General features: G+C 41.3%; 1 protein-coding gene across 1 annotated transcript in view; it reads right to left on the bottom strand.

The window, feature by feature from the left end:
* Nucleotides 1-1,833: 1,833 nt before the first annotated feature.
* The window catches only part of PPP3R1 (protein phosphatase 3 regulatory subunit B, alpha), a 38,780-nt gene continuing 28,522 nt past the window's right edge, over nt 1,834-12,091 (bottom strand). Inside the window, exons 3-6 of the mRNA XM_054177248.1 lie at nt 10,171-10,347; nt 7,157-7,216; nt 6,135-6,319; nt 1,834-3,965 (exon numbers count right to left, since the gene is read on the bottom strand). Of these exons, the coding sequence (XP_054033223.1) occupies nt 3,918-3,965; nt 6,135-6,319; nt 7,157-7,216; nt 10,171-10,347 (470 nt within the window). The 3' untranslated portion in view covers nt 1,834-3,917. The remainder of the gene's footprint in view (nt 3,966-6,134; nt 6,320-7,156; nt 7,217-10,170; nt 10,348-12,091) is intronic.

Consider the following 12,091-nt stretch of genomic DNA (forward strand, 5'->3'; position numbering starts at 1 on the left):
TTAAATTGCTTGTGTCTGTGTTAGAAGTGCAGATACCTGATCTTACTTAAACATCCTCAAGCAGAGCCATGGCTCATTACTGACTTTCTGAACATCAAAGTATTAAAGAATCTGCTATAAGGACTTCAGAAAGCCTTTGAGCCTAAGGGGATCAACACAGTTAAATGTTCATCACCACACAGCATGGATCATTATTTTCCTGGGAAAGAAAGTCACCTGGAATGCAAAGGTCCATAGCTGGCTGCCCAAGAAGTCTCTGCTGATGATAGGACAAGGTGTCACATAAATGCAGTGAGCCAAAGAGGTAACAGGCTTGAGTTCAGGTACTCTCTTTATCTGCATCTTTTTATTCTCCTGATCTGTAAGAGCAGCCTAGCAAAAAGCCACCAGATTAAGTACTTGCCAGTGTACAGGGCACAAACAACTGGCAGGTGCTGGGTCTTCTTGAGATGATACTTGCAGGGAACAGAGTAAGGGGAGAGATGACAGAGCCCAGCTGCAGTCAGACTCTGATATAAACTTGCCCTTTGCTGCTGCCCCTGCCAACCAAAGGTTAACAAGTCTCTGGCCAAGTAATTCAGTTCAGGTTTGTGAATGAAAAAAATCAGAAGATAACAAAACCTGTAGCAAGCAGAGTTAAGCATTGCCCTCTGCCCCAGCTTCCAGAGCAGCACTTTCATCACATGGGATTATCATCGTTCTAGCCAAATTCATTCAAGCCTTCTGTTGCCAAGAGATTTAAGACTGGGCTGAGCTACTTCCAGGTACAGCTCTCAGCAGTGTAAGCTATACAAAAGGACAGTTCAAGAAAATCCTGCACCTACCTGGTTACCACATTTTCTGGTCCTTAGCTTGAAAGATAGGAGAGTAAGGCATAGACAGAATAATCCAATCTTTATTCTAAAGCAGGTGCCTACTGAGTAATTAAAAGCAGTAGAGACGGGGAGGGCAGCACACAAGGCCCAAATAACTGCACTACAAAGAGCATCAGCAAACAGCTTCTCTAAGGAAAACCTACTACAGGGTCTCTAGTCTGAAGGAGACTGAGAGGTGACCTCATTGATGTTTATAGATGTGTAAAGGGTGAGTGCCAAGAGGATGGAGGCAGGCTCTGCTTGGTGATGCCCAATGACAGGACAAGGGGCAACAGGTGGAAGTTGAGGCATAGAAGTTCCATGGAAATGAGGAAAGATATTTTCACTGTGAAGGTGACAACTCTGGAACAGGCTCTCCAGGGCAGGTTATATAGGTTTTGAGTCTCTCTAGAGAAGGAAACTATCTGGATGAGATCCTGTGTGATCTGGTATAGGTGATCATGACCTGGCAGGGGTCCCTTTCAGCCCCTAACATTCTGTGAAAGAAGTTGCCTTTCCTTCTTTACCTACATTGTAAGACTTGAAGATTTTTAAGCCACTTTCCACTCGCCACAAACATTCTGAGTGTAGTAGGATTTAAAACAAGGCATTTGATCCAACTCAGGTATTTGGCTGAGAGACCCAGATGTGCCTTTAAGAAGAGAAAAAAAATAGGTAAATGGTCTTGAAATGCTGAAAGTGTCTGTACTGATTTTCAGTAAATCTTGATAATGGAAGAAGGAACAAAAGCTGTGAACAGCAAAGTTTCTTTTCTGTAGAGCAAGAGGTGGAGCTGCTTTAAATTGAAAAGGAAAGGTCCAGGTAAGTAGTGAAGTGTCCCAGCCAAGGTTCAAATATTTTATTTTGTATTCATATAGTATGAAGGTTCTTATAGTTCCCACAATGTATGATGGAGCATGCAGAGGAAAAACTAAACATTCAACATAAATCATTTTCCCCACACAAACTAAGAAAAAAAAAAGAAAATAATAATAATTAAAAAACCAACCAAACCCACCTCATCCCTCCCCTTCCACTCCCCCTAAGGAAATAACATCAGCACTAATTTCTAGGATGCCAGCCAAGATATGCACAAGCAAGTAAGAGAAACCCAAAGCATTTGCTAAAATGTTTGTAACAAATACTTATGTACAAAAAACAAATTCACAAAAGAGTAGTTCCCCCTTGAAGCAGAGCACATGGCAGTTGACACTGGAACAGCTGCAACCACTGGCTGGGATTATAAACCACGTACTGATCCAGAGGAAGGGAGGTTACATGTAGTGGAGAGTTTTGTTTTGAACATGAACATTGACCCAAGTTTGGCAACATCATCCTTTAAATTATGCAAATTATGTAAACAAGAGGAACATTTCAAATCGATCTACATGCAAAACTTCTTGTCATGCAAGGACACCAAGCACCTGGATTTCTCTCTCTCAGAGCCCATGATGTGCAGCACTCAGTTGAAGGAACAGCTATGGCAGACAGGTGCTGGACTGAAGTGGATTCAGACCACCTGTGCTTCCCACTGCTGACTATAAAACAATTTCTTTCAATAGAAAAAACTACTCTACAGGAAAGATAGTACTGTCCTAAAAAAATCTAGCAAATGGTTTTGTGGGGGGGTTTGTTGGTTTTTGTTGGTTTTTTCCTTCCAGCCAATAGTACCATTGCAGAAAAGGGAAGGGATGATATAAAGTTGTAAAACACAGCTCTCTACTTTTATGTCACACAAATGTATCAAGTTAGCATCCGTTACAAATCATGATATGGACAAATCTAGAAAAGAAAAATACATCGTTCTCCAGGCAAAGGGCTGGAGAACTGTGAGAGGTATAAATTTAGATAGTGTGAAGTTCTCCTCCTCTATGGCATAGGTTAGCAAGATTTTCCCCCCGTATGAATCCTATATACATATATATATATAAAATATTACCAGTTATTTATGCTACCTGCAAGTATTCTTTAAATGCAGAGGGGAAACTACCATGGTTGAAACAACAGAATTTAAATGGCAAGAACATCATTTTTTTTTCCATCTAAGTACTGTATAAAATAAGTAGGTGGGAATCCTGCACAGTTACACTGATCCTAATTTTATTAAGCTAAGCACAAGAGGGAAAAAAAATAATCAGGAATGCGTCTAAGACCTTGAGCAGCTGTGTCTGACACGAACCCAGAACAGCAGATTTGCCTTAACCTCAGGACAGCTGTAACTGTTCCCAGTTCCTAGGTGACAAAAATCTAGCTGCCATCCAAGCATTCTGCAGTTACTGTATGCACACGAGGGCTGGTTCTTGGCAGTAGCATTAAACTATATTCTCACATGAACTAGAACTGTACTAAGTCGTTGAGAAGAGAGACACAGTCCCTGGTAATATATTAACAGGTATAAATAAACTTAGTCTCCTGTGTTACAAAAACAAAAACCCACTTCCAAATGTCATTAAGGTGAATTAATAAGAAGCAATGCTTTGTCAGCCAGTCAATATATAGAAACATCTGAACAGTCACAGGAAGAGAGTTGACCTAACACCCAGTTAAAATTTTACATTCTTCTACTATATATATAAAACTGTGTGAAATAAAAGTAAGGATGTATTATCCATATATTGAACTGTTAATATTCTGCTTGGCACTTTGTACTCTAGTTTTGTTTCTGAATCAAGTATATTAAATTAAAGCCCACCTAGCTACTACATATAGAAAGCTACATATATATCTATATATAAATACACACACACATATATATATATAGATATTTCCTTGTTATAAAAGATGAAGAAAAATAAATTAAAAGCCAACCCCTTCCCTTTCTCCACCACACTGATATGCTCTTTCCATCTTTGCTGTCCTTCAGACTTTAAAGTGCTACACTGAGTTATTGAGAGAATCAAAGTTCAATAACACTTAGTTGGCTTCATGAGGCTCATGTTGGAAAATGTGGCTTCACAGAGAAAAATACTTCCATTTAAATACACAGAGAGCATTGCTGGACGTCTTGAGCAGATCTTCAGAGATGGAGAAGAAAGCAAAAGTGTTGGGTGGTGCCCTACAGAGTCACACGTCTACCACCATCTTTTTGTGGATATCTAGGCCTCCTACAACCTGGGAGAAAAAGAAAGTGGTCATGAGCAGATGAACTGAAAGTCAGCAAGATCTCAAGAATGGCTCTGGAAGATACAGTCAGGTCGATCACAATTACAGGACCTCCCCCAGCCTCTCTAATTGACACTTTGCACGTACTGTGAGGTATGTCCACAAATTACCTATTACCCAAGGCAGAGATGTCAGTGCAATTTACACACTCAGGGCTGGAATAAGCGTAAATTGCACCCTTTTAGCTTTCCATCCTCATCTCACATTGTGACCTACTCTGTCTCAGCACACAAAATGAAAGGCTAACTTCAGTTCTGAAACGCCCTGTGAAACTATCATTACAGGAGAAGCAGAGGGCCTCAGGAAAGGCACCAGGAGTTCAGATAATGCTGCAGGCACCCAAAAGAGAAAGATCAGTGTTCAGAGGTGTATGATTCATGCACAGAGAAAGGAGGAGAGGGGTGATATCAGAGAAACTTTTTATAATGCACAAGCAAAATTCAAAGGCCAAACGCCACAAGGGAGAAAGTGTGTGCAGAGAGATGGCCTAACATCCGACGGTAAAATGCCAGACCAAGAGAGTAAGGGATTGCAGGAACAAAAGCTGTCAGGAGGTTACAAAAAAACCAAAACTACTTTAAAAAACAGGTAGAGGAAAACCAAACAGTACAAGAGGTTTGGGCAGAAGCTAAAGCACAAAAGAAAGCAAGGGCAAGGTGATGTTTGATGGATGTCTGGAAGACCGTGCAAGAGACAAACAGGCATTTCACTAATCCAGGTGTCTGTGCTACAACCCATTCGGAGTTCTTTGTAGTTGACCACACAACGCCACAAAAACCAGCTGATTTTGACAAAAAGAACACACAGACAATAGAAAAGTTTTGCTTTAACACCTTGGGGGAAAACAGATTTATTATGTGGGGTTTTTTCCCCCCCAGATCTTACATTGGTCAGGAACACGAACAAGTCCTGTTTGAACTGAGGTTATAAGTTCAAAGAGTAAGAAAGGAGCAATGCACCCAGGTGCCTGGTCATTAATGCACCAGTTCAAACAATGTGTGAGCACTCGGTGCCATTTTCAGATGTTCACCTTCCAATGTGTCATTTACATTTTTTCTTTGGAGAGAAAGAGCTTACAATTCACTGTCTGCTAATTAAATATGCAACACGGGTGAAAATCAGCCCCTTCAAGTCCCAAGTGCTACATTCAATCACTCTGCTCAGTGAAATCCAGAGCTGCTAAAATTCCCCTTTCAGCTCTCTGTGCTTTTCCAGAGCAGCACTGGGGGGGTTAACGCTCCCTGCAACTGACACAAATCCCACTGCTTGGCCTTTCTCAAATCCCTGCAGATGGTGGTAATCTCCCCAGGCTCTCTCCACACCCCACAAAGATAAATCTTTCTGCAGGGCGATTTGGAGCAGACACCTAGGTTAGAGACTGGGAGATTAACCTGGAGTTCACCTCTGGGGAACAAAACACACCTCACCCTTCCAGGCACCACCTCTGACAGTGACACTATTTGAAAGAGATCTGCTGTGTCCTACTCTGGCTTTACAGCTTCCAGGTGGTTTGAAGCAGTTTTCCTCCCTTAGCAGACTGCACATGCCTGTCCAACCGTATTTTAATTTCTTTTGGTGTTTTCCATGAAGGAGCTAGAGACATTTAAAACACCTGCAAGTGCTGTTTCTTTAACCAAATGTCAAGGCTGGAAACAAGGAAACCAGCCTCCTACAGCAAGCCAGTCACTGGCAACTCCTCTTTAAAGCTGCTGTTTCCTACCAGCACAGAGACTGCAATCCAACCTATGTCTTCACGGCAGGCTGTACCATTTTTGCCTGTAATACAAAAATAATCAGGACTGGTCTTGTGTGCAGTGCATCACAAAGCAACTCAGCAATTACTCTGCTTCCTTCAGAGGACAATCATCTTCAGGCATGCTAGAATCAATGGGAAAATTGCATCCCAAAGGAAAGATTCACAACTGGCTCCTATGTCACAGGATGTGTTGCTCCTTTGGAAGCCATGAAGCAAAAAATGCCTCCTATAATAAAGCTGTCTCAAAGAGTGACTGCTGTCAGAGCAGAAGAAACGCTCTGCTTTATACTGTTTAGCACTCTGCCTCCTTTTTTTCCCCTCTAAATTCCAGATTACCAAAGCTTTCTTTAGAGGTTACTTACAGCACAGAATTCTTCAAAGGATATTCTTCCATCGCCATCCTTATCTGCATTAATTATGGTTTTATCTACAATTTGCTGCAACTGCGTGTCCTTGAGATTGTTCCCAACCATCATCTTCAGCACCTGGAAGAGCTCCCCATTTGAGATGTAACCATCTTTGTCCATATCGTAAATGCGAAAGGCAACTGCAGAAAGAACACCGGCATCTGTGTGAAGCTCTCAGTGACCAGTGTGATGGCAAGACAGCAATCATTCACCTGCTTTGCATTAACACAAGTAAGGACACCACCCTGAACAACCTGACAAAACCATTGCCATTTAGGTGACATTTCTAACAGCTTTTCCACTTCACTCTGAAAACCATGGAACAGGAGAACCAATACAACGGAAGGTGCTACTACCAAACTGAGAAGAAAACACTCCCCTGAGAAATGTCAGTCAAAATGGTTTCAGCACTTGCAGAACTCCATAACCACTCAACTGGAAAACCTTCACCACCCAGCTAGCAGCTCACTGGCAAGCAGGAAACATTGCAGCCTTGCAGGGAACAGTCATCAACATCCCAGCCTAGTTGCCTTGCTGCACACAGCTTGCCATGAAGATTAAATTCATTTTGAAATATTTCAGTCGTAGTTCTTGCGAGCCACAGCCCAACACTTTGGGCCATGTTGTGTGTCTCAAACCAGAATTTAGTGCAGCTCTGTTCTAGCAGCAATTGTTCTTGCAGTCCCACAATGCAACACACACTGCTGTACAGTTTTGCAAACCAAGGCATCTTAGATTCATTATTTCCTTCTAGCTGGGAAGCAACTGGCAGCACCCCCCACACACCCTCCTCACAAAAAGAGCACTGGAACATTCTTCCCCAGATTTGCACACAGCATGTGCAAACCCCAGACAGTCTTCCTTCATGATTTCTCACTTAGCCCCCAATCCAGATTACTTTCATTTTTCATCATTCACTAACACAAGGATATGATAAGGATCAACAGATTTTTGCTGAAGGAGATCAAAATACTTACACCTCAACTTCTGTTCCTTATCTCCTTTGACACTGAACTGGGAGACTCCTTCTATAAATTCTAAAGAATGGAAGAAAAACATTTACAAAAAACCCGTAATTTTTTTTTCAATAAACAAAGGAAATGAACATTCAGAAGTCTTATAAAATGTAAACAGAATCTAAATTACCCAACAAAACCTTAAAATATTGCCTACCTCATGCACATCAGTGTCCACATGTGGGGTAGTTTAATGTTCTTTAGTGGGAAGTCCTCCAAATCCAATACTGAGCTCATGGAACAGACATTTTTCATAGCTGTATTTAAGTCATTTTGTTGCTAGACTTTCCCAAGGCTCTGATACAAAACTCCATAGAGCTCTCTCCTAAAGCTACTCCAGAGGGTATTCTAATTGTACAGCTCTTCTCAAGAATGGTTCCTCAACTTAAAAGCAAGAATTACATTAAAAGTGAGAACTGCTCTAAACCAAATCTCGTTTTTAAAAAGATCCATAACAAATAGGGTAAACAGAAAAACTGCACTGTTCAACACTGCAGTCATTATCCCAGGAGCAAACTCTTGTGTTGCCAAATAGAACAAGCCCCTGGGATGTGATGTGTCTGGATGAGATCCCGTGACTATACTTCTTAAGGAAATTTTGGTGGTAAAAATGACAGCAGAGCCAAACTGCAGGCTGGTACAGGAAGAACACAGAGGTATGGCAACACTGCATCAGGTTGAGAGCACTAGCACAGTTCAATCATGGTTTGTGGAATTAAATCAACACTTCCTGTAGGATTTATCAGCAAAACACATGACTGCTCATTTTTTAACCACTTTGCTTAAAAGTTAAAAACAGTAAGTCTTTAAAGAATGCCCATTTCTTCACACTAGTGATTTTGAGAGACTCACAGAAGGGTTTGGCTCAGAAGGGACCTTTATAGATCATGCAATCCAACCTCCTTGCCACGGTCAGGGTCATTTTTCATCAGCCTACTCAAAGTCCCATCTTTGAACACATCCGATGATGAGGCATGAATAACTCCTCTGGACACACTGTTCCAGTGTCTCACCACTCATAATAAAACAATTTCTTCTTCATATCCAATTTACATCTACTTTCTTTCAATATAAACCCTTTCCTGTGAGCTTCCCTTCAGACACAAATCAAACTTGACAAGGTGACAGTAAGAGAATTCATTGCCACTTATTACATGCAGCATCATTTTGCTATACAAAATGGATTCTGACAGTTTCCTGTTCCCACCCAAGAGGAACAGCCTCACCCACAACACACCATCATCCTTCATGACTGCCTGCTCTTCACAAGGGAATTTGTGACAACCCCTAGTGCTTTGAAAACTGATACCAAGCAAGTCTCAAAATCTCAACATTGCAGTTCCACTGTAGCTCTCTGTAGTAGGTTGAAGTTTCCTCCAGCATTAACAAGCACAGACCAACTCAGTTAGAAGCAGATGAAGCTGTATTTATAAGCAAAAACTATGCTCTACAATGGCATGCAATGAATATGCACAAAATATACAGTGTTTACAGTGTTGTATAGATATTCACACTTAGCCAACTACTTGAAAACCCTCTGGTCAAAAAGACCAGGAGAGCCATTCCACTGCCCCCCCAACCCCTGTCCCCAGAGAGAGAAAGCAGTGGGTTGGACTTAGCCAAGGTCAGCCAAAGCACATTATCTCTCCAGAGCAAAGCAAAACAGCTGAGATCAGAAGAGAAAAGAGGAAAAACTGTTATGGTACAGCTCCTCTTATTCTAGATATTTACCCAATGAATTTGCTTAGAATAATCCCTTCTTTTCCTTTTTACACCCAACAGTGATTTATTTGTATTTTTCTACTCAAAATCTGTAACTAAATTTTGAAGGCACAGCCTAAAACCACCACATGCTCCCAAGAGAAATGTAAAGGGGTCTGCAAAGGTTAACAGCTTTTGCAGAAATTATATTTAATAACTTTCTCCAACTAAACAAACAAAGATAGCAAACAAAAACAATCCAGAAAAACTGATAACCTTTTCCAGTCATGACCAATAGGCAAATGTTGGAGGAATGTGCTAAATGAGAGAACAAGTGTTGTGACGAGAGGCTGAGAAAACTTGGATTGTTCAGTCTGGAGAAAAGGAGGCTGAGGGGAGACCTCATTGCTCTCTACAACTCCCTGAAACGTGGTTGGAAGTTGGCCTCCTCTCCCTAGAATCAGGTGATAGGATGAGAGGAAATGGCATGAAACTGTGACAGGGGAAGTTTAAGTTGGAGATTAAGAAACATTTCTTTACTGAGAGAGTGGTCAGGTGTTGGAATAGACTGCCCAGGGAGGTGGAGTCACTACCCCTGGCGGTGTTCAAGAAACATGTGGACATGGCACTTCAGGACATAATCTAGTAGGCATGGTGGTGTTAGGCTGATGGTTGGACTCTGTCCTCAGAGGTCTTTTCCCACTAAAACAGTTCTGTGATTCTAAGAAATCACAAATTTCTGTTTTCCACTTCAAGAGTCTGCCCAGGATCATCAAAAGAACCCTGTAAATGGATTACCAACAGAGGTATTTGTCTTACTTTCACAGATTAGAAGACTGTTTTCAAAAAGCTCCAGAAGGCACATCTGGAACATTTGGATAAAGACACCTTCTGCACAAACACTCTGCTTATGCAATCTACCCCATTTTTTTCTGTCTCCTCAGCCTCGGAACGTCCTTCAGCCAGAACCACAATTAAGAGTCTGAGTAAGTGTACCTCAAGAGATACCTCATGAGCAGTCCTACATTGCAATGACCTGGAAAGCTGTTACTAAACAATCTGCTTTTAAGCAGGTCTTTCTTCCAAGAGTGCATTGGCCTAATGCACCAGAGAAACTAGTTTTACTGGTACTCAGTTTCATTAGGAATTAGAGCCTTTTGTCAATTAACAAGTTTTCTTCACCCTTCCTTTCTCAGCTAAAACAAAACTGGAATTCTGAGGGTCCAAGGATTCCAATAAAATGCCACCACTTGTCCCAGAGCAGTGTGTCTTACCTTTGAAGTCCACTTCCCCGTTTCCATCTGTGTCAAATATATCTATTACTCGCTGTACTAATGGGTTCTGTTGCAATTCCGGTAAAGACATGAACTCTTCCACACTCAACGAACCAGAGTTGTCCAAATCAAGCTTCTTAAATCTCTTCCCTAGTCGTTTTATCTCATCAGCATCAACTGAAAGGAAAAACAAACAAAGCCAAACATAAACCACATCTATCCTCAGAAAAGCTGCAGTAAGCCTTTTGTCAGTTAAAGACACATTCCATTGCTTTCCTACCAAAATTCCTCCTACTTTATTACAATTAAATACTCTCATGGAAGATTATAAAGACAGTATCAAATTCTGAGGACAAGCACAAGCTTTTAGATAAACCTTACCTTCTTTCTTCCCTGCACCAGCCATAATACAGATAGCACTGTGACTCACTGAATGCCACATGCTGACACCACATCTCTCAGGATCAAGGTGCTTAGCCAGCTCTTAGTCACACAGCTCGTACAAATACCAGGTATGAAGAAATTAAAGAGACTGAGTTTTCTTTGAAGGAATTACCATGATGTCTACACTAGACTAACACAGTAAGTTAGAAAAGCAATTATATTAGGAACAAGCAAAACTAGTGCTTGTTCAGCACACCAAACATAGGAGATTTCCTGGGACACAAGCAATGTCAGGCAGGTTAGCACAGCCCCACTGGTGACCAATTATCACTCACCTACAGAACAACATACAGACAGACCTAGTATCTTTATTGTCCCATTCCATGTCAAACAAGAAATAGATGTACCTCTAGCCATTGACCCTCATACATCTATTTTTTTTTTGTCCCAGAAATTAAAGGAGATTCAGGTTCTGCAGCAGGTTCTTCATCTATCCTCTTCAAACTTGACTCTAATTTCAGTTAAAGCACATACCTAGTACCCTACTTTACACCTCCGAGTATGCCATGAGCAGACTAAATCTGTGAATCCATAAATATCACTGAAGTATCTTGTATTCTGTTACTGTGGAAAAGCTAGAAAAATTTTCCCTGCAACAACCTGAAAATTCCCTGACAGCAGCTTGATTTATGGTAACTGAAGTTAGTTCACAAACTGCTCATCATCTCTGGGTATGAAGGAGGAACTGAGGCTCTTAGGAAGCCCTAGAAAGCACTCAGCAAACCACAGCAAGTGTACTTTACAGAACCAGAAGCTTTCAAACTCCTTGTACCAATTTCTTTCCTAACATGAACAGTTTCCTCAACCTCTCCTAGCTTCACTGAGTGCTTTTGCTCACTTAGTAAGACATAGTTTCTTAACTTCCACAAGGCACATACATACAACCTGCTCCACTTTAAATCCTTCTTAGGCTTTTCTAGAAGTGCAGCATAAAAACCAAACAGCACTTAGTCCTTCTGGTACACAAAGTCAGCTAACAGAGAGAGATTTATCTTGGGAAATTACAGCTGATTCCAAGATCTGACCCTCTACCAAAGCAGCAGCAAACTTCCACCAAAACTTCTTGATATCCTTGTCTAAAATCCAGACACACAACCCTCACCACACTATTTCAGAATAAAAGGGATAGAGAGCATGGCAGATGATTTTCTGCCAAGACTTATTTTGCCTGAATTGTGAATTCTGACATTCTGCAGTCAGTCTTGGGAACTGCTTGCAACTACAGAGGCAGAGGGCAAAAGAGTCCATATACCCAGAAAGATCTTGCCTTTGCTGTGCAAGCAAGGGACAGAACTGTGTCTGCCATTAGGGTTATAAAAATCAAGATTAAACAGCACTTGCAGAGGCTTGAAGTAGTTTCCTCAGTTTCCACTATGTAATTTAGCAGTTCAGTTAATCAGGCTCTCAGCTGCACCAAAGCCACCTTCCTTTTCCCACCAGTTTACACAGAAGCCTAGATCAGCATGACATTGTGCCA

Source organism: Dryobates pubescens, chromosome 39 (genome assembly GCF_014839835.1).
Source record: "Dryobates pubescens isolate bDryPub1 chromosome 39, bDryPub1.pri, whole genome shotgun sequence".
Classification (NCBI taxonomy): domain Eukaryota; kingdom Metazoa; phylum Chordata; class Aves; order Piciformes; family Picidae; genus Dryobates; species Dryobates pubescens.